Source organism: Cervus elaphus, chromosome 2, assembly GCF_910594005.1.
Source record: "Cervus elaphus chromosome 2, mCerEla1.1, whole genome shotgun sequence".
Classification (NCBI taxonomy): domain Eukaryota; kingdom Metazoa; phylum Chordata; class Mammalia; order Artiodactyla; family Cervidae; genus Cervus; species Cervus elaphus.
The window spans coordinates 7085475-7109883 of record NC_057816.1 but is presented as its reverse complement, the minus strand read 5'-3'; the positions used below and the strand labels follow the sequence as shown (position 1 = coordinate 7109883).

Sequence of the window (24409 nt, the reverse complement as noted above, 5' to 3'; positions counted from 1 at the left end):
TAGGCGTCCCGGTCTAGCCCCCAAGTTGGTTTGGAAGGCCGGTACACTTGTTCCGGTTTCTCGGCCAAGGGCTAGAGGCCTGACAGTTTCACAGCTCGCCGGGCCGGGCCTGGCTCATGGCAGGCAGTCCGCCTGCGCTCCGCGCTGACCGCGGCCAGGCCTGGAGTCCCCGCCCGCTGCGCTTCCCGCCGCGGAGGACTCCCGGGCCGGCCCCGCCCCTCCTCCCCGGCCCCGCCCCCGGCGTGGCCCCGCCCCCAGGCGGAGCAGGCGCCCGGAGCCGCCGCTGGAGAGCAGGCAGCGGGACCCCAGCGCCGGAGGAGGCGGCCGGGCGGGAGCCCCAGAGGTACGGGCGGGAGCGGGGGAGCGGCGGCACCGTGTCGGGCCGGACAGGGGAGGAAGTGGCCTGCCGGTCAGCCAGGGTGGTGTGTGGGTGGTAGGGGGTCCTCGCCGAGTTCGCCGTCTGCACCCTCCCAACCTCCCACTGGGCTCTAGTCCCAAGTCAGCACGTCCAGTCCCCTGCCTCTGACTGGTGCCGCCCCCACCTCCTTTGCGTGGACAGCCCGGCCCGGTCTGTGGCGGATGAGTGAGTGGATGCGGCGATTCCCGGCTCCTCTCAGAGGAGCTGGCGACTGTCCGGCTGCCTGCTGGCTGTGTGCCGGGCACCCCCTGTTCTGGGGCTCCCCTTCTCCCCGGGCGGCCTCCGACCCAGCTTTTGCACACCGCCCCCCAGTCCTGAGCCTGGCCTGGGAGGAAACATCTGTCGCGCCCCCTGGCAGCAGAAATGGGGTCATGACCTCCAGATGTGCTGGGAAGCGTCCAGCGCCTCCTCCTGGGGCAGCCAGGCCTTCCGGATCTGTGGGAGCGGCCGGCCCCCTCCTCGCCAGTGACACAGGCCGCAAGGAATGTCCTGGCCTCAATGGACCCTGTGTGAAGCTGCCGGGTGGGGGGCAGAGCCCAAGAACACCCCTCAAGGCAGGGCCAGAGCCCAGCCGGCAGTGGGCCAGAGCAAGAAGCAGCCCCCAGCTGTGCACACACAGATACACAGAGCTCGACCTGCATGGAGCGGGAGCCTGCACAGACCCCTGCTTCGTGTCCCCTCCCACCCCATCACACACACTTCACACACACACACACCACAGCCCAGGCCCCGGAGCTTGGCCCATGGAGCCAGGGCCTGCATCTGCCACCATACACTTAACACATGGCCAGCTTCGCTCGCTTCCCCTTGCTTGCAGTCTCCCGGCAGGGTCGGGAAGGGACAGGTAGGGTTAATTAACCCCATTTTGGAGATGAGAGTACAGAGGCTCAGGGTCAGCATCGAGAACTTTGTCCTAGGAGAAGCTAAGGGAGGAGGCACCCTGAGCTCTTGAAGGCCTGCCCTCGCTTGATTCTGGAGCTCTAGCTGAGGGGTGCAGAGCATCTGCCCCCACCCCCTCCCAGCCCAGCCCCACGTAGCCCTAGCTGACGCATGAAAACCCGCCAGCAGGTGCCTGCACCTCGAGTGGGTCACCCACAGCCCTGCCCCAGCCGCCCACTCCATCCTGGGTTCGTCTGAGGGTGGCCGCCTCACGTTCTCACACCACCCCTTCTTTACACCTGCCCCTAGTCTCCACACGTTTCCGCACTTAGCAGGTCCCTGGGGCCTTCGGCGTCTCACTTGTACATCCTGTGAGACCTCAAGCCTTAGCCCAGCCCCCCACCTGCCCACACCTACTCACACAGAGCTCAGTGTGGCGAGGACTGACAGGCCCAGGTTCAAATCCTAGCTGACCCAGAGTTGCTTCAGGCAAGAGCAGTCCCTTATGGGCACTTCGGTTTGATTGTCATGTGGGGTTCAGAATGCCCTGTCAGCCTCTGTGTGGCCAGGTAGGCCAAAGTGCCCATGGGTCCCCATTCCAGCAGAGGGGCCTGGTTACCAGGACTCCCTCCCCTCCCCCCAGGCATGGCCACAGAAGCCTGCAGGAGGGTAGAGCCCAGACCTGTCCATCAGGTTGGGGTGACCGAGGTCCCATGACTGAGCTGGTGTGACCCCAGCACCTTCCTCAGGATGTGGGGCCGGGCAGGGGGCTGGGCCCAGAGCTGGGGCCACTTCCTGCACTGAAGGAAGTCCTCTTGCCGTCCTGCTGACCGGCCGCTGCCCCCTGGGAGCCTCTGAGTCCTTGAGGTATTGAGGCGGTGAGGGCCAGGGCACTGAGGCCCAGCCGCTGGGTGCTGAGTTCCTCTGGGATCCTGGAGGAAGTGGGAGGAGCAGGGAGGAAGGTCTCTGGGGACAGGACGTCCTCCCTTTGTCAAGTGGGCAGGACCCAGACACCAGTTGGCCCCATGGGTTTCCCGTCCCAGCGGAGACAAATCATCTGTCTGGTTGGGCCAGGTCTTGGTGGGGACCCTCACCCTGGGCCCAGACCACAGCCAAGGTGTGTGAGTGGGAGCTGGGGAACCCTGGCGGCCCCAGGGCGGCCCAGGGCTGCCAGACCCTCAGGGCCAAGGTCGCCACAGCCCAGCCCCTGGCCCTGCCCGCTGCTGAGCTGGAGGAGGGGGCTGAAACCTCAGTCCCAGGCAGACGAGGAAGTGGCCAGGAAAGCGGAAGCGGCTTTGATGGTCGCGGAGGGGGCCGGAAGCCAACCCGCGTGGGGAGGACCAGGCTGGGGGCTGGGTTCCTGTTTTCTCCCCAGGCCCCCCTCAGCAGCCCACTCCTCCCTCAGGGCAGGAACCGGCCTGCCGGCTGGGCACCAACCACCCGCGCCCGCCAATGCGGCCCGGCACCCGGAGAGCCAGGTCCCCAGGTCCGAGGCACGCCCATGTGGGCCGGCGGTGGCGTGGGGAGCCCTCGGCGGGGCCCGGCCCCTGCGCCCACCGATGACCTCTTCGCCCGCAAGCTGCGCCAGCCGGCCCGGCCCCCACTGACGCCGCACACCTTTGAGCCCAGGCCGACCCGGGGCCCGCTCGTGCGCAGCGGCAGCGATGCAGGCGAGGCCCGGCCCCCGACGCCGGCCAGCCCTCGCGCCCGCGCCCACAGCCACGAGGAGGCCAGCCGCCCCGCCGCGCCCCCGGCCCGGTTCTTCTCCGACCCACTGGCACTGCTGGGGCTGCCGGCTGAGGAGCCAGAGCCTGAGTTCCCACCAGTGCCTGAGCCCCGCTGCTTCGCCCACTACGACGTGCAGAGCCTGCTCTTTGACTGGTCTCCGAGGCCCCGGGGACCCGGGGCACAGGCGGAGGCCGGCTCTGGGACCCCAGCCGCAGCTCAGGACCAGACTGCCAGCTCGGATCTGCTGCTTGAGGCACCTGGCTTTGTGAGCGAGCTCGGGGGCGAAGGCGAGCTGGGCCTGGGAGGACCGGTGTCTCCACCTGTGCCCCCGTCACTGCCCAACGCCGCCGTGTCCGTCCTGGAGGAGCCGCAGAACCGAACCTCCGCCTACAGCCTGGAGCACGCAGACCTGGGCGCCGGCTATTACCGCAAGTACTTCTACGGCAAAGGTGAGGGTCACCTGCAGCGTGCTGTCCTTTCTCTGTCGAGTCCCTGGCTAAGTAAAGGGTCAGGCTGTGTCTCTCAGTCAAGGCTGCCCAGCTCTAACCACCTCCCTGCGGCCAAGCCAGGCCTCCCCTCACACCCAGACGTGTTCCTCTGCCTCCATCGGGTTCATCGTATTCCTCTGGGCTGGGGAGAGATTTCCTAGGGCCATTGCTGGGAGCTGAAATCTGAACCTCTGCACCTGGGCACCTTGTCATCATCAGTGTTCACGAGGGATATTCTGGGGAAGAATATGGGCATGCTGGGCAAGGCTATGCAGGATCTAGGCTTTGGAGCAAGGAGGCATGGTCCACTGGATCTGGGGCCAGATATATGGGCGAGGCTTAGGGCCCAAGTATATAATAGATGTGGACAGGAGTCAGGATTTGGCTTGGTAGAATGTGGGCAGGGCTGAGGAGGGGACGATCTGAGCTAGTGTGATGGGACCTGGAAGGGGCCCTTGGTGATGGGTGTGGTCAAGCGAGGGTGGGACTACTGAGGGGCGAGGCTAGTCATCTGCCTCCTGCTCCCGGCAGAACACCAGAACTTCTTCGGACTGGACGAGGCGCTGGGCCCGGTAGCAGTGAGCCTGAGGCGGGAGGAGAAGGAGAGCAGCGGAGGGGGCACTCTGCACAGCTACCGCGTCATCGTGCGGACCACGCAGGTGGGCCGGGGTCGTGGGAGCCAGGCCGTGGATTGCCTTCAGAGCCGCCTGCGTGTATCCTGAGCGCCCCTACATCCTCGTCCTTAGCTCCGGACACTCCGAGGCACCATCTCAGAGGACGCGCTGCCGCCAGGGCCCCCCCGAGGCCTGTCCCCGAGGAAGCTTCTAGAGCATGTGGCACCACGGCTGAGCCCCACGTGCCTGCGCCTGGGCTCAGCTTCACCCAAGGTGCCTCGCACGCTGCTCACGCTGGACGAGCAAGTGGTGAGTGGGCAGGGCACCCCTGTCCTAGAGCTAGACCTGGTCTGAACCCAGTCTGCCCAGCTCCCAGCCACCCAGCCTTGACCCTGATCCTGAGCTGGATGGGGACCCCAGGAGAGCTAGCTTTTCAAAAGAAGGGCATGAGAAGTCATCTGGAATCTTGCCTCTCAAGATCAGCAGCACCCACATCACCTGGGGGCTTGTTAGAAAGGCAGGTTTGGGGTCCTACCCCGATCTACTGACTCAGGCCCTGCACGTGAACAGATCCCGAGATAATTCCCATGTGCCGGTCAGCTGAGGAGCACTCTCTGATTGCCACACCCTCTTCTTGCAAGTCCCTCTCATTCGCTGTCAGTTTGCCCTGCAAGGCCCTGCTGGGTCTCCTGCTAGTTTGGGGCACTCACTGCTTCCACTGAGGGCCCACTCAAGCCGGCTGGAAGCCCTTCCCTTCCCTGTGCTGAAAGCTACTACCCACTGGCCCTGACTTTCCTCCTTGGTCATTCAATCTGTCAGTCACTCAACAAACATTTCCTCACCCCTTGGTACCAGGCTCCAGACTGGATGCTGGAGACCTGTCTAGGCCAGGTTCTGTCTTCAAGTAGCTCACAGCCAGGTGGGGAGACACCCACAGAGAACCATAGATAATGATGAGCAGGATAATAGTGAAAGAGGAATGCTGAGGGCTCCGTGGGGCACCAGGGTAGGGCTGACTGCCTTCCTTGGCCAGGAGGTTAGCATCATGGAGGAAATGCAAGAGCTCAAACCAGGAAGGGCAGGCATGTTCTGGGCAGAAGGAACAACCTGGGTGAAGCTTAGAGACTAAGAACTGTTGCATCAGGACCCTGTGGGCAGTTCAGTGTGGCTGGCGTGGGGCTGGGGGAACAGGGTGGCAAAGGCTGGCCTTTGCTGTGGAGCCATGGAAGATCTGAGAGGTCAAGCAGCCCTCTGGCTGCAATGTGGGGGCTAGACTGGAGGCCAGGCTGAAGGCTGTTGGCAGTCATCCAAGCCAGGCCTGGTGGTGACAATACCAGAGGTGAAGAGGGTAGTCCAGGGACAGAGTGGCTGGTGGGGGTGTTGAGATTCCCCTCCTTCTTGGCCCTTGGGAGTGGTATTTTTGTGGAGCCAGGGACCCTGGAGGATGGGCGGGAGGGAAGAGTCACAGGGAGGAGGTGAGGTGGCAGGTGCTAGAAGGACATCCGTGCAGCTACAGCCGGGAAAGGGGCTGCCCTGGAGGCCGAGATGGGGGTGTCGTCCATGGAGACGGCTGCTTTGGCCACCGAGGGCAAAGACCAGGTGTGGAGAAGAGGCCTGGACAGGAAGGGGGCGGTCCCTGCGGTCACGGGCCAAGTGAAGTTCCAGTTATCCCAAGTGCCAACTATGGTGAGAGTATGCCAGGGTGAAGCCATGCCCATGGTCGTTAAGAGGGGCTCGGGGTTTAAAATTTGGGGTGGAAGTATGGGGCTCTAGGGGTTAGGAGTGATGAAAGTGGGAACTGTGGGTGTAGACAGGCTTACTGTGAAGAAGGGAGGCGGGAGCTGGAGGGCCCTGGGCTCACTGGCACGGTGGCAGGGCACCCTGAGCTGTGCATAGTTAAGCGCAGATGCAAAGGAGCCAGAGGAGCTGGGAGCAGAGGGTAAGAGGTGGTGTGGGAAAAAAAAAAAAAGAGGTGGTGTGGGGCTCCAGAGGCTGGGGTTGAGGTGCCTGGGACTCCAGTGGGGGAAGACAGGCTGGCCTTGGGCTAAGGAGGATGACCGTGTGGACGCTGATTGGGATCGAGCACCCTCTGTGCAGGGCCCTTTCCGTGAACCACGTCCTCTGTGGTCCCATGAGAACCAGCCGCCTCCTGGTTCCTTCCCACCTTGTCCTCCTCTGCCCTCCTGAGCTCCCGGAGCAGGAGAGACCGAACCAACTTGATAGGGTCATGGCTTAGAGAGGGCAGAGGCAGTCCCACCCCCAGGCCAGTGTCCCGTCCGTGCCCCAAGGCCCCCGGGGTATTGCTGGGAGACTGAGGCCTGAGCCTTCCGCCTGTGCCCCCCCCGCCCACCGCAGTTGAGCTTCCAGCGCAAGGTGGGCATCCTGTACTGCCGGGCGGGCCAGGGCTCGGAGGAGGAGATGTACAACAACCAGGAGGCAGGACCCGCCTTCATGCAGTTCCTCACCCTGCTGGGCGACGTGGTGCGGCTCAAAGGCTTTGAGAGCTACCGGGCCCAGCTGGACACCAAAAGTGAGGCCCAGGGGGTCAGGGTGGGGTGGGGTGGGGTGAGGTGGGCAGAGACCCGTGCTGAAGGGCAGGCTGCCTTGGCAAGAACTAGCTGCCGGTTCAGATTTCTGTCCCATCTTGTCCTAGGGCTGGGGCCGGGGGTGGAGAGTTCTCCGGGTAGGCCGAGGACGTGCAGCGGGGGTTGCGAAGGCTGGGAATGTCCCCCAAAGCTCTGGTGCCCTACTGCCGGAGCTGGGCCATGGGGGTTTCTGGGCACCACCTCCCCCTACCCGCCAAACACAGCCCCAGCCCAGCCCCAGCCTGTTGTGTTGGAGAGGTCCCAGGGTTCCTGGGAGGTGACCTCCTGCCTGCCTTCCCCTCTCAGCTGCTCCGCACATGCTGGTGCCTAGGCCAACATCTGTCCTCTCCTGGGACATCCGCCCCCGCCTCTCTTAGCAGACCGTTTCTCATTTCTGTCTTCATTCTATCTCAGCATCCCAACTCCAGGCTGGATCCTGTGGCGGGAGGGGGTGGGGGTTCGGGGTGGGGGGTGGGGAAGGGGAGCAGACAAGGCTGAGACCCTTGGAGCTCTTGGCCTGGAGCTTGGCTGGTGGTGGGAAAGAGTTTTCTACCTGCTGGCTGGGGGGGACAGAGGCTGCAGCCTGTGGGCAGGGACGGCAGGGACGGCAGGTCCAAGCCACCCAGATTCCCCTTGCTTTCCCTCGGTGTCCCCAACTCCCTGGCCACAGCGGATTCCACCGGCACGCACTCCCTCTACACGACGTACCAGGACCATGAGATCATGTTCCACGTATCCACGATGCTGCCGTACACCCCCAATAATCAGCAGCAGGTGTGACGGGGGCTCTGGGGAACCAGGGAGGGGTGCTGCGTGGGCGGGACCTTGGCCTGAGCCCTGCCGACCCCCAGCTTCTCTCCCAGCCAGTGTGACTCCCCAAAGCCAGACACCCCAGCGCTGCACTGGGGGCCGGGGGGCGGGGGGCATGGGTGCCCAGATTCTGCCTCGCTTGAATGAGCAGGGACTGGGGAAGCCCCGCTCACATGCCCCTCCTCCTAACCTCCAGCTCCTGCGGAAGCGCCACATCGGCAACGACATTGTGACCATCGTGTTCCAGGAACCGGGCAGCAAGCCCTTCTGCCCCACCACCATCCGCTCGCACTTCCAGCACATATTCCTAGTGGTGCGGGCCGAAGCGCCCTGCACTCCGCACACCTCCTACAGGTGGGCGCCCCGGGGTTCCAGTTCTGCCAAGGGTGCCTCTTCTTGGACCCTTCTTTTGCCCCTGACCACGGCCTCCCTCCCCATAGGGTGGCCGTGAGCCGCACCCAGGACACGCCGGCCTTCGGGCCAGCTCTGCCCCCTGGAGGAGGTCCCTTCGCGGCCAACGCCGACTTCCGGGCCCTCCTGCTGGCCAAAGCGCTCAATGGCGAGCAGGCGGCGGGCCACGCACGCCAGTTCCACGCCATGGCCACGCGCACGCGCCAGCAGTACCTGCAGGACCTGGCCACCAACGAGGTGACCACCACGTCGCTGGATTCGGCGTCGCGCTTCGGCCTGCCTTCCCTGGGCGGGAGACGGCGGGCAGCCCCGCGGGGCCCAGGCGCTGAGCTGCAGGCGGCGGGCGCGCTGGTGTGGGGCGTGCGCGCGGCACCTGGGGCGCGGGGTGCGGCCGGAGCCGAGGCGGGCGGCCCCGACGGCGCCGAGGTGCCCTGCCTGCTGGGCATCTCGGCCGAGGCACTGGTGCTGGTGGCGCCGCGCGACGGCCGGGTAGTCTTCAACTGCGCCTGTCGCGACGTGCTGGCTTGGACCTTTTCCGAGCAGCGGCTCGACCTGTACTACGGCCGCGGGGAGGCGATCACGCTGCGGTTCGACGGGTCCCCTGGCCAAGCCGTTGGCGAGGTCGTGGCGCGCCTGCAGGTGAGGCGCGGGATTAAGTTCGGGGCGCGGCAGGAAGGAGCCTGCTTTGGGACCCCTCGTTTCCGCCGCCTCTCCTGCGAAAGGGAGATTCGGAGTGCCGGGGGCAAACCCAGTCCGGGAGCCTGGCAGAGCTGAAACTAGGGGTCCCCAGGCCGTCTTCCGCGGGTTGGTTGCTAATGCCCTCCCCGGGGGGTAGGAAAGGGTTCGTGTGACCTGGGACGTCCCGGGGCTGGCGCTGGGGCTGCGCGTCCTCTAGCAGCGCCGCTCACGCCCCGCCCCGCCCCAGCTGGTGAGCCGCGGCTGCGAGACCCGCGAGCTGGCGCTGCCCCGCGACGGCCAAGGCCGCCTGGGCTTCGAGGTGGACCCCGCCGGCTTCATCACGCACGTGGAGCGCTTCACGTTCGCGGAGACGACAGGGCTGCGGCCTGGGGCGCGCCTGCTGCGCGTATGCGGCCAGACGCTGCCCAGCCTCGGCCCCGAGGCCGCTGCTCAACTGCTGCGCTCGGCGCCCAAGGTCTGCGTCACCGTCCTGCCCCCCGACGACAGCGGCCGGCCCCGCAGGTCAGGGCGCTTGGACGCAGGGCGGTGGGAGGACCGGGCAGTTTGGCCACCGCGTTGCTTATGCCTAGTGTGTCCCACTGGCCACAGGAACCTTGCGTGGAGGCCTTCCTCTGAGAGAACCCCACGTCTCTCATTTAATCTCTCCAAATGACACGTTTCTTATGCGTCGAAGGAAGCCAATTAAGCACTGTCTTCACTGCGGAAAGATCGAAGTGCGGCTCCCACTAGCTTTCTCACAGACACCCTCACACACACTATTGACTATCTGCTACTTTAAAGCAGGGACATGCAAGCTTCTCCTGTAAAGAGAGAGATGGAAAGTATTTCAGGTTTTCTGGGCTATCTGGTCCCTGCTGCAGGTGCTCAAAAGCATCCACAGATGTCACGTAATTGATGAGTGTGGACCCCGACGTTTGAATTTCATATGACTTTCACATGCCATTGATACATTCTTTTTGTGTGTGTTTTTCCAACCATTTAAGATCGTAAAAACCAATCCTTAGTGTTTAGTACTCTAGAAACAGGCACATCTGCTAAAAAAGAAAAAAAGCCAAGCGGCTGGATTTGTGCCCAGGCAGTACTTTCTGGATCTCTAGACGGAGTGGTTTTCCCACGTTATTTAAACTCTCACAGCAAGCCAGGAGATCAGTAGTATCATCTCCATTTCACGGGTGGAGAAATTTGATTTGCTCAGGATATGCGCAGGCAGCCCTGTGATTTGAACTGAGGTCCCGCGGACAGAGGAGCCCAGTGGGCTACAGCCCATGGGGTCGCAAAGAGGCAGACATGACTGAAGTGACTGAGCACACACGCACACACATGCCGCGGGAACAATGGCCAGCAGCCAGGCAAACCTCTTTCACTGTTGTTAGGCAGCTGGGAGTGCTCTCCTCCTGGAAGCGAGCCTCCGGCACAGCTGGGAGTGGAACTGGTGGTGCTGGACACCCCGCCTGACCCCCTCTTCCCCCCGCAGGAGCTTCTCGGAGCTGTACATGCTGTCTCTGCAGGAGCCCAGCCGGCGGGGGGCTGCGGAGCCGGTGCAGGATGAGGCCCCCTCCGAGGCCCTACTGCCCGACACGAAGCAGCTGCTGCAAGTGTGCCTGAATGACAGTGGTGGTCCTCCGGGGCCTGGGGAGCTGGCGGAGGAGAGGACCGAGTTCCTGCACAGCCAGAACCCGCCGTCACCCTGCAGGTACCCCCTCAGCCTCCCCTCTCCTGCAGCCCGGGAGGCCTCTGCAAGCAGGGGCCGTGGGCGGGCGCAGCCCCCAGTGCTGAGCCGTGCCCCTCCTCGCAGCTCCCTGTCCGACGAGGCCCCAGTCCTGCCCAACACCACCCCGGACCTCCTCCTCGCCACCACGGCCAAGCCGGCAGCACCCAGTGAGGGCAGGGAGACACTCTCTGCTCAGGTGAGCAGAAGCAAGGCTCTGGAGCCCCACAAGCCGGGGTGGGCACAGTGGTCATGGTGGCCATCCCCTATCTATACCCACTTCCGCCCCCCACCCCAGGACGGGCCAGGCAGCCCCGGTGGCTTTGAGGACAAGGACGAACCGGCCCCGGAGCTGAGGGCCTCCTTTTTGCCACGAACCTTGTCTCTGAGGAACTCTATCAGCAAAAGTGAGTCTGGAGCGAGGGTGGGGTGGGCTCTAGGAGCAGAGTGGGAGGGGGCCTGGCCTGCGCTTCCCTGGCTGAACCCACCCCCGCTGCCCACAGTCATGTCCGAGGCGGGCAGCGAGACCCTGGAAGACGAGTGGCAGTCCATCTCGGAGATTGCCTCCACTTGCAACACCATCCTCGAGTCGCTCTCCCGGGAGGGTGAGGCCACCAGAGTGCTCCGGGGGTAGGGGATGGTTATCAGGGGCGCCGGAGCCAGAGTGGGGCTCTCCCGCTTTACTTGCCCGGACGGTCCCTCTGTCCCCACAGGACAGCCCATCCCTGAGAGTGGAGACGCCAAGGGAACTCCGAAGTCTGATGCTGAGTAAGCCTCCCACCGACCTACCCCTCACCCCACGCCCAGTGTTCGCGCCCACGCATGAGAGGGAAGCTCTGGACACCTGAGTCAGAAGACGGGGGTTGGGTCCCTCTCACATGGGTGGGTCTGGGTACCAGGCCGTGGTGCCGCCCCCAGCCCTGGTCCCCCTGAGTCCCGACTTCGTGTCCTCAGGCCAGAACCCGGGAGCCTGTCCGAGAAGGTCTCTCACCTGGAGTCCATGCTCAGGAAGCTGCAGGACGACCTGCAGAAGGTGATACGGTGGCCGCGGGTCGCGGGGAGTCACAGGGCTGCCCCGGTCTGTGGCTGTGGCTGTCACAGTCAGCCACCCTGACTCCTGCCTCCCCTCACCCCCCACCCCCTCAGGAGAAGGCAGACAAGGCGGCCCTGGAGGAGGAGGTGCGGAGCCTGCGGCACAACAACCGGCGGCTGCAGGCCGAGTCTGAGAGCGCGGCCACCCGCCTGCTCTTGGCCTCCAAGCAGCTGGGCTCCCCCGCCACTGACCGGGCCTGAGCCGCAGGCAGGCCTCAGCCTGGCTGCTGAGTTGCTGGAACCGCCCGGCCGCTCAGGGCCCCTGGGCCGCACAAACTGGGCCCTCCTCAGGAACTCTCCCTGCGCGAGGCGCATCTTAGCACTGCCCCACTCCCCGGCCCATCATTCGGTGGCACAGTTGCCCTCACCCCACCCCTGTTTGTAAATATTCTGTGGAGAAAAGAGGACTTCAGGGAATAAAGAAGCCACTGCTCTTTGTGTCTACACAGGTGTTCATGACCTGATGAGGGAAGGGGTTTTGCTCCCATAGGCTCTGGCCAAGCTCCCGAGACTGGTTAGGGAAGCCCTGGGGACGCTGGTTCAGAGCTGGGCTGCCACAAACCGGGGCTTCTCTGAGGCTAGGCCATTCCTTCTCTTCTGTCCCACAAACATTTATTTGGTCTGTTGGGAAGCAAGTCACCACACTCTGTACCAATTCTGCTTAACTGTAGGGGCCAGGCCCTTGCCCTGGAACCAAACCCGAGGGGCTGAGATCAGAGGCAGAGAGTGGACCTGCTGGGCAGGGGAGGGAAGGTGCTGACCATGCACCCCTTTAAAGGCCCTGCCCCCAGTACAGGAAGTCCTCTCCTCTCTGCAGACACTGAGCCCCCAAGCCTGGCACTCCTCAGTCACCTGGCCAGATCTTGCAGGGCCCAGTTCCAGAGGTAGGAGCTTCTTTGCCTTAGCTGCCGGGGAGATGTTTCCATGTCTCCGACTCACTTTCCTCCTCACCAGCCTCTGACCCCTTGTTCCTCACCAGGCTGGGCTCTTTCCCATGAGTGGCATCAGCAGGTCCAAACTTAGATTGTGTCTAAACTCTTTGTTTTCGGGATCTGAGGCTCAGACAGGGCACTGACTTGCCTAGCATCACATGCCTTGTCCAACCCTGCTGAGACCCAGGCCACCGACTTAGGCTTTGGCAGGATGAGTCAGGCTCTGAAAAACAGGGTCAGGGTATCAGGAGGAGGTAATGTGAATTTCAGAGGTTCACTGTCCTGTTCACGAGATAGAGAAGTCAAGGGTATCCTGGGTAGGACCAGTTGGGGGCCTACTGGACTGGAATTGGCTTTTGCAGGGACCCAGGGTCAAGGAGGCTGGAGCTGAATCAGAAAGGGCTGTGAATGGGAGCACTGGGGTTGCCAGCCCTGAGTCCCAGCTCTCACCTGGTGGGCTGTAGTGAGGAGCCCTCACAGGCAGGGTGGACGGCTCTGGTTACTCTCTGGCTGTGAGTCTGCAGAAAACGGGTCTGGTGATGGGTGGGTAGATGTTCAAAGGGAGGGTGATGAGATTTGGGTGTCAGAGCCCTACAGAGAAGGTAAGGCCAGGGAGGCAGCTGTAGTAGCAGCCCCAGTGGGCAAGGTGGTAGCTTAAACTAGGGAATAGCCGTGGGGATGGGGAGAACAGGGCACATTTGCCAGGACCAAGTGAGGAAGTGAACTCGAGTTGCTAGGGGAGAAGGTGCAGAATCCACGGAGGTGGCCAGGTTTCTGACTGGAGCCCTGGAGGCTGGTAAGGCCATGACTGAGGGGAAAGCGCAGACCAGGGATGGCTAGGGTCCTCGAGATTTTGAAAGACCTGAGGGATGTCAGGGTGAGATGTCCAGAGGGCGGGTGCACAGGAGAGATAAGTCTGAACTGGAGACAAAGATTTGGGACTGGTGAGCCATGGGCATGATGAGGTCACTCAGGGAATGTGGGAAGGGCCAGGAGAGGGCTTTCGGGGAAGCACGGGAGGTCACTTCAGGACACTGGGGAAGCCGAGAAGAGCGAGGCACAGCCTGAGGTGGAGGACCCGAACTCACTAATTCCCTCCGGGCATCAGGTTGGCGACATTGCAGGCAGTTTGGGCCATCAGTTTCCTCCTGTGAGGAGTCTTCCCATCCCACCAGGTCCTTCCAGGCGCTCGCCCTGGCCCCGCCCGCAGCGCAGCAGCTGCAAACCTCACCTCCCCACGCACTGCCGGCGGGTTTGTCCGCCCGGGTCCTGACCCGGCCACGGCTTTTGGGTCCCTCCCCTCGGGCGTAAGTACCGCTTGGCCAGGCCCTAGGGTGGCCCACCTGCTTCAGACCCCGCCCCCCCGACAGAAACGCCGCAGCGCAGCACGAGTCGCTAGATGCTTTCCGGTTCCCCAACATTCCGCCGCCGGCTGGCATCTTTTCTCGTAGACGCCATCGGAGCCTGCACCCTGGGCCTCCTGTGTTCCCAGGGGACTCGCTAGATGTGCAGCAACGTCTCACTAATACCTGGGTGCTCCTGCCTTCACCCTCCCGCAACCCTGCGACGCCATCGGCCTCAGGACGGGCTTTTTCCGAACCGCACCGCCTGGCCGCCCCGTTGTAGAAAGCTATCTGTGCGCATGCGCACTCGGGAAGGCAGGCCCTCGCTCACTAGGGCCGGTGGCTGACTCTGCTTTATTGCGCGTGCGTCGAGACAAAACGGAAGTATGTCCGGCTGGGCCGTGGCTTGGTTTTTGTTCAGGACTCCTGGGCCGTGCGCGGTGGTGGAGAGGAGGCGGCTTCGGATATAAGATTTCCTTGGTCCTCCCAGGGCAGGGTATGAAAGGACAGACCTTCACCTGGCACCTCCCTTTCCCCAACTGATGTGACACCTCCCTCCCCAACCACTTAAGAGATGAAATCCAAACCTCTTAGCCGAGCGTTCTTTCTCTTTTACAGGCTGGCCCATCGAATTGGAATTTCCAACATGGTCTCTTACCCCCCTTACCTATAAATGCTGGCTAGCCCTTCTTCTGATGTATAGACCTGAAGCTAGCGTGGCCTCCGTGAAGCCCTTCCTGAAAATGCTCCATCCCCACAACTCCTGGGTCCAGCCGGGCTCTCGCTAGGCTGGGACTTCCCCTCGCCCCCCACAGCCGCCTGCTTTCATCCACTGGCTGGTAGCTAGGAGTTTCCACGGATGTCCGTGGGCTGCAAGCTCCCCAGTGGCAATGTATTCCTCCAGCAAATATGTGCCTCCAACTCTGTATCACCAACATCCAGCCTGAAATGACCAGCAAAGAGTGTGCTCAAAGAAGACAAATCTCTAGCCAGCATGGCAACAAATTTATTAGTTCAGAGTAGAAAAAGCAATAGTCTATAAATGCTTTGATTCTTCAGTAAAAACTGAGCCTCCTGACTGGAGAGAGCAGCCAGCCTGCTCTCCCCCTGACTCTGAACAGCTTGCCCTACTATTAAGGCACTTCAGAAAAGGAGGAACAGAGCAGTCTCAAAGAGAACCTCCCTGGATCTTGGACAGGGCCAATACTGCCCCACCAGTCCCCTTCAACCACAGCCCAGCAAGGGAAGAGCTGGCAGAGACCTCTGCAGGCTGGGAAGGCCAGGCCCTCAAAGGCTGGTAGTTAGGCACAAAGAATGCCAGCACCAGAAAGGGGCGAGTAACAGGGGCATTATTTTGCCTCAAGGTATAAATGAATCTACAATTTGAGGAAGACACTTGTAATAAGGCTTTGTGGCCTCCAAGGCCATAGCTCCAGCCTACCCATCTCTCTAGGAGAGTACTAGAAGCTGGAGGGTGGCGTTGGGGGACCCCAGAATTTTCTGTAGAGCCTGGAGCCAAACATCAGGAGAAGGGATGGAAGAGTCTGAGTCTTCCCAGCTCTCCCCTTTCCAGAGAAGTTAATGCTTCTGCTTAAGCACCTCCAAAAAGAGAGAGAGAGAGATACTGCCAATAAAAGAATAAAATGCACCCCCCCTCCCCAGGAAGACATCACCCAAAGAAGCTGAGGGCAACTGGAGCACACCCTCCCAGAATCCGTAAGTGTGTGCTTTGGGAGGGCTTCAATCCCTTGCTAACCCACTGCTCTGGGCAGGGCAGTGTCACCCCTTTAGGAGCTGATCTGACTCAGGAGGGCTGAGAAGTCCACGTCCGCGATGGAGGAGAAGTCTTCATCCCCTGAGAGGAGACCATTGGTGAGCCCAGGGGGCCCCAGGGGAGTGGGAGCTGGGTCAGGGGGCCTCTGGGACCCTGTCACCAGGCGAGTTATAGCCTCAGGGTACTCCATCAGCATGGGCTCAGCTGTGTGGGGGCCCATGGGTACACCCTGGTTCAGCAACTGCTGAAACTCAGAGTTGTCGACAGATGCCAGGTCTGTGAACACGGCAGGGTCAGTGTTGTTGCCAAGCAGAGCCCCCAGGTCTTCATCGGTATCAAACTGCAGCTGCAGCAGGGCCTCTGTCAGTGTCCCTTCCCCAGTCTGGTTGGTCTTGGGGGCAGGCGGGGTCACAGCCTGAGCCAGGCCTGGGGCTAGGGCCTGGGCCAGGGTTGATGCCATGCCTGGGGCTGGGGCCGGGGCCGGGGTTGATGCCATGCCTGGGGCTGGGGCCAGGACTGGGGTCTGGGTCAGGACCGGGTTGGGGGCTGGTGCCAAGGCCGAGGTCTGGCTTGGGATCTGCCCAGAAGGAAAGACCATGGGGGAAAACTCCTCAAAGTTGATGGTGCTGAGAGATGGCGTAAAGGAATAGGGCTGGGGAGCTGGAGAAGAGAAAGAGAGGCAGGGGTCAGAGAAAGCCTCGGAGGCGGCCCCCATCCTCTGCCCCAGCTGCTGCCTCGGGTGCTGAGGCTCAGCCCTTGCCTGTGGTGCACCCTCCTCTTACCCAGTCGGCCTCCCCTGTAGGGCCCAGTTCCAGGCTCACCTCCGTGGAGCCCTGCCTGTCTACCCCAGCCCACAGAGCTCTCACAGCCTTTAGAGGAAGGGATGCTTTCAGAGCGGGCACAGCCTTGTACCCGAGCAGCCGGCAGGGAGCAGTGCCTCTTCCTTCTTCTCTGAGACACACAGCAGCACATACAGTGTGCTGTTTTGCTGCTTCAGAGGTGACTTTTTGGTTGCCCCACTTTAATGGAAAGCTGAGAGCAGAGACTGCATTTTTGAAACTTCTGCATCTCAAGGCATCCAGTGTGGGTTTAACCAACACCACAGGGGTTCTCATCCCCAGGAGGGTGCTGGTTCCTGGGACACACCTCCCAAGCCTGATTCCCCAGGTCTGTAAGGGGCCCGGGAACCGGCATCTTCACCGCTTCCCAGCTGGTTCTGATTTTAGGCCACCAAAGCTCAGACCCTGAGAAACAGGAGCCCAACAGAGAGCAGGCTTCAGACACCTGCTGGTGAGACTGACTGCTCGACTCCCTCCAAGAGGTGTCAAAACCACGGGCAGAACAGATTTGAGCCTACAGTTCCGGTGTAATGACCTTAAGGAAATCCTCACCTGGCTTGGGGATGGAGGCTGAGCTGCGGTTAGGCACAGCGATGCGCCGGGTCGGAGGCCGGGGGTCGGTGGGTCCTGTGGGGTGAAAGCTGGGTCAGTTCTTGGTGTCCAGGGTCCCCTCTCTGCCCACTGCTCTCTGATTCTCCCGCCGCCCCCTCTTACCATTGAAAGGGCTCTTTTTCATGATGCTCTTGAAGGTCTCGTATGTCCTTTTGCGCTTCTCCTCAATCCGGTGACGATCGTCTGGGAAAGCAAGGGAGGGAAATGGGTCCTTGTACCAGTAGACCCCCAAAGCTCCCAAAGGACCCTCAGGAGGTAGGCGAGAGGACAAACTTTCCTAAGACCGTTTCTCCAAACCTCAGCCAATGAGTAGAGCTGCACAACTCTGTGACACTCCGCAATTATAAGAGTGGCATGACTTTTTTGAGAAGACCTCCGTTAGCTGAATCTGCCCTCCAAAGGCCACCTGGGTGCCCCCAAATCAGGGGCCAGCAGCTGTCACAGGGTCCCACCTCAGGCTTCTGTCACCTGCACGGCTGATGTCCCTGCTCCCATCCAGCCCTGACCAGGCCTGGTACTGCGCTCTCTGCTCTCTGGGGCAGCCCAGGTATGACAGGCTGGCTTAAGACTTCAACAGACTCTTAATCTTCTATCTGATGGTTTCCAAGTTCAGTCTGGAGCTTTCTGAACTCTCTAACTACTGCAGCACTTGGATAAGCCCAAAGCATTCGATGTCAAGAGCCCAAAGCCAACGTCACCGTCTCACCTCAAACACCTGATCCTGGCTCTTTCGCCCTCGGTGTTCCCGCCCTACCTCTGTGCCCTGTTCCCAAACCTTGGACACATCCTCAGCAGCTTCCTTTTTCTCACTCCCCACCATTCACCCTCTAGACACACATTCACCACGCACTTGCGTGCCAGGCTCTATTTGAGCCACTGGAAGTATGGCCCTGAGTAAGCAGACAAGGTTCCTGTTCCCCAAAGCTGTAACATCCAAGTGACAGAGGGGCATTGACACAAGTGATAGGAGCTCTGAGGAGGAGACCCAGGGTGATGTAACAGCACCAGAAGTAAGGTCAAGCAATCTAGTTTAGAGGTCCAGGGAAGCACTGGTGTGAGCCCACCATGTGAAGATCCGGGGGCCAAGCATTCCGAGCAGAGGCAACAGCTAGAGCACAGATTCCCAGGAGGACACAAAGGGCCCGTGGGGCTCAGGGTCCCGGAGGCAGCCAGCGGTGGGGGAGACTGTCTCGTGCCTTCCGTCTGTGAGGTTCACACAGCACCTTCTCTCCCGGAACGACTGGAACATCTTCCAAAACCTCCCCACCTCATGTCCCCCCTCTCAGATCCTCTGCACGCTGCTTCCAGACCTGCTCACATCACTTCTCTGTTCAGAAACCTTTGGTGGCTCCCGAGGCCTTAGGATGTGACCCTGGATGAATGCAAGTCCAACCTTCAGGGCCCTTCTGCCGGGGCCTGCTCACCGCCCAACTGCCACAAAGCTGTCCCCAAACGTGCTATGCCCTCTCCCGGCCCTTCCGCTCCACCCGCCTAGAAAATGCGCTTCTGGGTCTTTCTCCAACCTAAACGCTACCTCCTCCACGCAGCCGGTCCCAGTTCCCACAGCATTCTGCACACACCTCGCTGTTTCGCGCGTCATTCTGTGATGTAAGGCTCTGTTTTGCATGTGTGTCTTCCTCATGTAACCGAGCTCCCAAAGGGCAGGGAACATGTCTTATTCATCTTTATATTGAGAATACCTGGCACAGAGCCTGGTGCCGAGTAGACACTCAGTCCTCATCTGGTGGAATGACCTGATGGCCATTTCAGGCCTTGTTTTCCAGACTCTGTTAGACAGTTCCCAGGGCAGGACACACTTTCAGGCTGGATGACAGGCTTCAGATAAAGGATCACTTTGGCTGTTCCTATTTGAGCAGATGCCCGAAAGCCCTGACCACACCATGGCTGTGTGGTGGTGATAAGTACAGATACAGTGAGGCAACAGGTCCCTGGAGCCAGACGGCCTGGGTTCAAATGAGGTCTGGGTCTATAACTCACTAGCTATGTGACCTCAAGCAAGTTAGATGCTATCTCCCACCTCAAGAGGTTCACGAGAGAATAAAATCAGGTAATTCACTGATGTGCCTGGAATAGGGTCACACATGTCGCAAGAGCTCAGTAAGTCTTGGGTTTCATTATTAAATGAGGTGAGAAGAGTCTGATTACTATGGAAATCTCTGCCCAACCCCAGCTTCTGACCTTCACCCACAGCTGTGGCATCCAGCCCGGCCTCACTCCCACTGGCTGGAGCCCAGACCCTGCTGCTCCCCTGCCCAGCTGGGTACCTGTGTCTGGCAAGTACTGGAATTCCATGGGCTCACTGAGCTCCCGATCGGAAGGCCGCCGCAGCTGCATGGAGACACGCACAGGGGCCTGCAGGCTGGGGTCCGCGTAGGGCGGCGTCCGGAACACAATGGCCACTTGCCGGTGCACATCAGCTTGTGAAAAGGAGCCTCGGGCCTCCCAGCCTGGTCCCGTGAAATACACCTCGATGTCCTCTGCAGGAGACACGGTGGCTGCGTGGGTGCTCAGCTCCCCCAGCCCGCCGCCCCCTGCAATTGCCGATACTTGCCTCTAGAGATGCATGGCCCTGCTGTCCCCAAGGAGTTGGGGACAGTGCTTAAACCAGCTCTCTAACACTTAGTGCATCTGCTCAGCCTTGCCCCTCACCTCCTGCTCCTGGGTCCAGCCCTCCTTCCGGCTGTGTACCTTTCTGCACCTTGTCACATAGCAGGAAGATCTCGTCCCCGCCAAGGCAGCTCCCAGAGTTCCGATTCACCCGGCAGATCTTGAGCTCGGCGGTGTTGGGGGCGCCTGAGGGTGTGGGAATAAGGAAGGAAGCCCTGAACCACCGGCGGTCTCCCGGGCTGACCTGCAGGAAAAGAAGGCTCCTGCCCAGCCCAGGGTCAAGGTTGTCCAGGGTGTGCTGGCTACACCTCTGCAGCCAAGGTTCAACCATTCCAATTGGCTCCTCACACCAACCAATTCAGCAACTCTTTATCTACTGGCACCTACTCTGTGCCCAGCTCTGCTCTAGGCCTGAAGAACATAACCACACACAAAAGGTAAACATCTCTGCATACAGTCCTACGAGAACCAAAGTGATCACAACTGCTGTTTCTCCACCTGACCCAGGCAGTATTCAAGACCCACTCATACCTGCTTTGGCAATGAATCCTTCCCTCCTGAGTCCCCCACCCCCCTACACACTGGTTCATCCTGGTTTTCCGGCGTTGGGGCTCCAAAGCCTTTTTATTTTCATGTATCCTACTTGCTACTTTAAAACTGCAGTTGACCAATGTCAGCCCAATCCATCTGTAAACTTCCTGTGAGCTTTCCTCATTGAATTCTTAGTTTCTAACATTATCTCGTTCCTGGAAGTTCATTTCCTGGAGTCGTCAGTACAGTTCTGGGCACACCATCCTCTCGTCATGGGCTGGAAATGCCTATCTCCCATCCGACTCCCTGCCAGCCTGGACGCTGCACCTTGACGGCAGATTTGGGATTTCCTCTGACTCGTCTTTTTGATCAGCACAGCGCTGGGCACAGAGGGGATGATGGCTATGCTGGGTGACTGGACGAAGTCAGAGCAACTCTTGCAGGTCACCCCTCCCCACCTCTCCCTTCCTCCTCACAGGCCCACCCCTCTCCCCTTCCTGCGCCTCCCTGACCACTCACGGTTGTCAAAGATGGGATGAGAGAGGACAGGCACCAGGCGGAGGGGCCTGCCTGCTGGGTCCCGCACTGTCACCTGGAAGCAGAGCCGGACAGCATTCAGGTCATAGTCCCCGCGCTGCTCTTCTATGGGAACTGTCAGAAAAACCAATGGTCAGGAGAGCCTGGGCCGGGGATGGGGCCGGGGGCAGGGGATGGAGCTGGGCGGGAGGAGCTGGGTGTGCGGGTAGCTCTGGGCTGGGAGGGCTGTTGGAAGGTGTGTGAAATAGCAGAAGTCCTAGAGGAGGGCAGTGGGAAGGTTCTAGACCCATCACTGACTCCACCTGTGACCCTGGATGTCATGTCCCCTACGTCCCCGCTCTCCGTCTGTTTCTCCAATGGCAAAATGTACTGAACGGGAGTATGTACTGAACGGGCACTGCATCTTGGCCAGTGAGGGACACGTGAGAGCAAGGTGGCCTCAGAAGGGTACAGCAGCGGGAGGTGCTCCAGGCAGGCCCAGGCCTCTGCCGTCGCCGCCCTCACCTTGGAAGGGGTTGTTGTTGGTCTGGATGCGCTGGCTGATGGCCTGCTCCAGGTCCCGCTTCTTTACACACTGGATCCCCAGGTTCTGAAAGCTGAGGCACCCCAGGCATAAGCTCCACTATCTCCAGCAGAGCGTGGGCCCTCCTGCCTTGCCCACTCTGCCCCTTATCCCCACCCACTCACCAGGTGATCACTCCGTTCTTAACCCCCCTGAATGCTGCCCCCCGCCAACTGTGCCACGATGAAAGCCACTCCTTACTTACTTTGCCTGACAAGGCCCTGTGCCCTGCCGCCTGGCCCCAGCCACAGTCCCTGCCAGCTCCCGACCCTCTGCCCCAGGGCCTTCTTTTCCCCTCTCCAAAGGCATGACACTCATTCGCACTTCAAAGCTTTTTGCACCTGTTCATTCTGCTGGGCATGTTCCTTCCGTGCTTCTCTGCTTTCTCACATTTAGGTCTTACTTTCAAGAGGCCTTTCTGACCTCCCAGTCCAAAGGAATGGGACCAGCTCCTTCGCCTCCCCCACCTCAGGCTATTCTTCCAACCTATTACTGCTTCATTTTCATCACTGAAATGATGACTTTCTAACACTATCTTGTTCAGTTATTTGTACATTTATTTATGGTCTGCCTCTGTCAACCAGTACATAAGCTTCAGGGGAGACCGTTGGTTCAATGGCTTTCATTCTGACTACAAGAGATGTGACACTCCAGCCACAGGGGTTAGGGGTTCAGAGGTGATTAGGGATCCACACCTTTGCCATAGAGCTTATGTGGAGCTCCTCCTATCCACTGGAGAGAGGAGATACACAATTTCAAAATAAAAGAATCAGCTTGCAAAGCTGGGGAGGGAGCAAGCAGTGAGGAATTCTGCCCTCTGTCCAGAAACAATTAACATTGTAACAGCAGTATAACTGCCCACTTCTCCTATTCCCATGTCATCACCACCTTCTACCACCCCCTGCCACCCCTAAGGAGCTCACCTGTGGATGCAGCGGTCGGGGCAGAGCTCAGCCTCATAGAAGCCATCCCGGCAGTCTTTCCCCACAAGCTCGTGGGGGTGAGGCCGGTGAGGGGGGTCCTTGGTGACCAGGGAGATGCGGACTGTCCCTGGCCCTGTGTAGCCATTGATCTGTCCAAAGAACAGAGAGCACCCTAGAGGGCGGGAATTCCAGACCGAACTCGCAGGCACAGATTTCGGGATGGGGTCGCGGGGAGGGGCTGGAAGCAAGTCCCAGCCCTCTGACTCTGGGTCCCCCGCTCTGGGGCTCTGCTGACCTTGATGGTGGGGTGGGTCTTGGTGGTGTCCGTGCTCCTCTCGCCAGGGATGCTGCCGGCTGAGCGGCCCTCGCACTTGTAGCGGAAGCGCATGCCCCGCTGCTTGGGCTGCTCGATGATCTCCACATAGGGGCCGGAGGCCTGTGCCGGCTCTGCAGGTGACAGGCGGGCCAGCCCCCATCAGCCGGCTGACCCCATCGCCCCTGACCCTGGGGAGCTCCTCCCGACCCACTGAGAAAGGATGGTCCACTTACCTGCGGGGAAGATGAGGGGGAAGAGGTCTGAAAGGAGAGGGAGACAAGGGTCAGCAGGAGCCCACATCCTGTCCTCACCAGGCAAGGCCTGCTTCCCCGCGGTGAGGAGAGGGAGCCAGGCTCCTCTCGGACACTCAGTCAGGGCCTGCTACCTGGAAACTTCAGGGAAACTAGGGGCGTGGGAAAGGGAGCCAGAAGCACCCTTTTCCTGAGGGAAACCAGGGATGGCGGCCTCCCTCCACCAGAAGAAACTGAGTCACGGCCTTTTCTATTAAGTTACACTAAGGGAGGGCACCCCCCCCAACCCTCCGCCCCGCGATCCCGAGAGGAAACTGAGTCAGATACATTCTCCCCTAACAAGGAAACTAAGTTTGAACTCCCCACGCCCCACCTCCCGGGTCCCGGGGGGAAACTGAGTCAACGCTCCCCCCAACACCCCACACCCCACACCCAGGGGGAAACTGAGTCAGACCCCCGATGCCCGCCCCACCCCGCGCCACCATCCGGCCGGCCGCTCCCTGCGCAGCGCCCATCGGCCTACGAAGGGTCGGAAGGCGGCGAGGGGCCTCCTGCCGCGGTCCCCGCGGCCCCAGCGCCGCCACCCCGCGGGGTCAGGGGGCGCCCTCACCGTCCATGGCCGGGGTCCCGGGGGCGGGGCCGGGGTCGCAGCTGGGCCCGCGGCGCGCGCTACTGTCGAGCCATTCGCCAGAGGCGGAAATGCGCCGCGCGCGCCCGCCGCCGCGTCACTGCCGGGAATCCGACCGCGCCTGCGTGCTACGTCTTCGTCGCCCTCGTCGCCGCCGCGGGCGCCGCCGCCACCGGGAGAGGTTCAGGGGCGAACGCGCGCTGCGCGGAGGATGGGCAGGCCGCGTGCAGGGTGGATAGGCTGCTTGCGCCGCCGCTGCCGGCGACCCGGAGCTAGCGCGCGTCGCGCGGGTAACCGAGAGGCAGCCCCCCTGGAGGCCGCTCCCGGGGCTGGCGGGGCAGCTCGGCTCGCTCCCGAGTCTGGGCCCCGCCTGGAGGGCGGGGCCTGCGATTACTCACTATGTTTTTAGGGGATTTCGGGGGCCACCTCCCGCCGATCGGAGGAGTTTGGTGATGTCACCCCGAGCCGGTCTGGAGCCAAGCTAGGGCTGCCAGGCTTCGACCGCCCGCCCCGCGCAGGGAAAGGCTCCGGCCTGCTTCGCCCGCAAAGGCCAGGTGGCTCAACTCTTCACGGTTTCCTAGTCAATAAAAGTGCTTCTTGATGGTTGTTGCCGCATAAAGCACTTTTTAATTTCCCGTCCACCCCAGTCTGGATGCAACGAGGAAAAAGAGAAGTGGCCTGGACCTCTCCACCTGGCTCGGATCGTGGTCTTCGCGGAGCCTGCTGCACGTTAGCGTGATCAGAGGCTCCGCGCCGCGTCCGCTCGCGCAGTACCCGCAGGCTCGTCGGTTTAAGATCATCCACACTGCCAGCCCTTGGGGGCAGTGGGTGGACAGGGGTCGTCACCCAGGGGTAAATCTCTGCAGCCTGACACCTTTGTTCCGTTTGAACTCCCTTACCCGCCCCTCCTCCCCCCGACCGCCTCCCAGGGCTTCCTGCTGGGGTCCAAGAGTTTCCCAAAGCATTTCCACTAATTAACTGTCCTGTGACTCCTCGCCGAGGGTATCGTCCCCCAAGGCTGAGCCCCGTACGAGCAAGTACGAGCGGGTTGGGGGTGGGGCTGGAGCACACACCGCCCCCGGGAGGATTCTTCATCCCACA

The 24409-nt window shown here is 61.3% G+C and overlaps 2 protein-coding genes and 1 long non-coding RNA gene across 4 annotated transcripts; 1 reads left to right on the top strand and 2 right to left on the bottom strand.

Moving 5' to 3' along the window:
- The first annotated feature begins 237 nt into the window (after window positions 1-237).
- On the top strand, window positions 238-11876 carry SIPA1 (signal-induced proliferation-associated 1). Of its 2 annotated transcripts, none has more exons than XM_043926894.1 (16): window positions 238-343; window positions 2703-3474; window positions 4045-4172; window positions 4260-4436; window positions 6483-6657; window positions 7383-7486; window positions 7719-7876; window positions 7963-8572; window positions 8859-9133; window positions 10107-10325; window positions 10428-10539; window positions 10639-10747; window positions 10844-10945; window positions 11054-11108; window positions 11295-11373; window positions 11487-11876. In XM_043926894.1, the coding sequence occupies exons 2-16, from the start codon at window positions 2799-2801 to the stop codon at window positions 11631-11633; spliced, it is 3126 nt and encodes a 1041-aa protein (XP_043782829.1). In that variant the 5' UTR covers window positions 238-343; window positions 2703-2798; the 3' UTR covers window positions 11634-11876. The 2 variants fall into 2 exon arrangements, with proteins under 2 accessions (XP_043782829.1, XP_043782824.1); XM_043926889.1 differs by lacking the exon at window positions 238-343 and adding an exon at window positions 2286-2414.
- A 42-nt stretch (window positions 11877-11918) lies between these two features.
- LOC122709521 lies at window positions 11919-13701 on the bottom strand. The gene is made up of 3 exons (XR_006345539.1): window positions 13596-13701; window positions 12815-12882; window positions 11919-12587 (listed from the first exon to the last, which is right to left on the bottom strand). It is a non-coding gene; the product is annotated as an uncharacterized LOC122709521 (long non-coding RNA).
- A 990-nt stretch (window positions 13702-14691) lies between these two features.
- RELA (RELA proto-oncogene, NF-kB subunit) lies at window positions 14692-23656 on the bottom strand. The gene is made up of 11 exons (XM_043926915.1): window positions 23291-23656; window positions 22663-22689; window positions 22409-22560; window positions 22114-22262; window positions 21133-21224; window positions 20611-20742; window positions 19642-19746; window positions 19218-19430; window positions 17035-17115; window positions 16873-16947; window positions 14692-16141 (listed from the first exon to the last, which is right to left on the bottom strand). The coding sequence occupies exons 1-11, from the start codon at window positions 23295-23297 to the stop codon at window positions 15495-15497; spliced, it is 1680 nt and encodes a 559-aa protein (XP_043782850.1). The 5' UTR covers window positions 23298-23656; the 3' UTR covers window positions 14692-15494.
- Window positions 23657-24409: the final 753 nt, after the last annotated feature.

What these genes read in the sequence shown, in the direction of transcription:
- SIPA1 (XM_043926894.1), top strand. Translation starts at nt 2,799, where the DNA reads ATGTGGGCCGGCGGTGGCGTGGGGAGCCCTCGGCGGGGCCCGGCCCCT. An exon ending in AGGTCGTGGCGCGCCTGCAG is followed by an intron (nt 8,573 to 8,858) that starts GTGAGGCGCGGG and finishes GCCCCGCCCCAG; the next exon opens with CTGGTGAGCCGCGGCTGCGA. An exon ending in ACTCCGAAGTCTGATGCTGA is followed by an intron (nt 11,109 to 11,294) that starts GTAAGCCTCCCA and finishes TCGTGTCCTCAG; the next exon opens with GCCAGAACCCGGGAGCCTGT.
- RELA (XM_043926915.1), bottom strand. An exon ending in ATGTGACAAGGTGCAGAAAG is followed by an intron (nt 19,431 to 19,641) that starts GTACACAGCCGG and finishes TGTCTCCTGCAG; the next exon opens with AGGACATCGAGGTGTATTTC. An exon ending in CCAGTACTTGCCAGACACAG is followed by an intron (nt 17,116 to 19,217) that starts GTACCCAGCTGG and finishes TTGCTTTCCCAG; the next exon opens with ACGATCGTCACCGGATTGAG.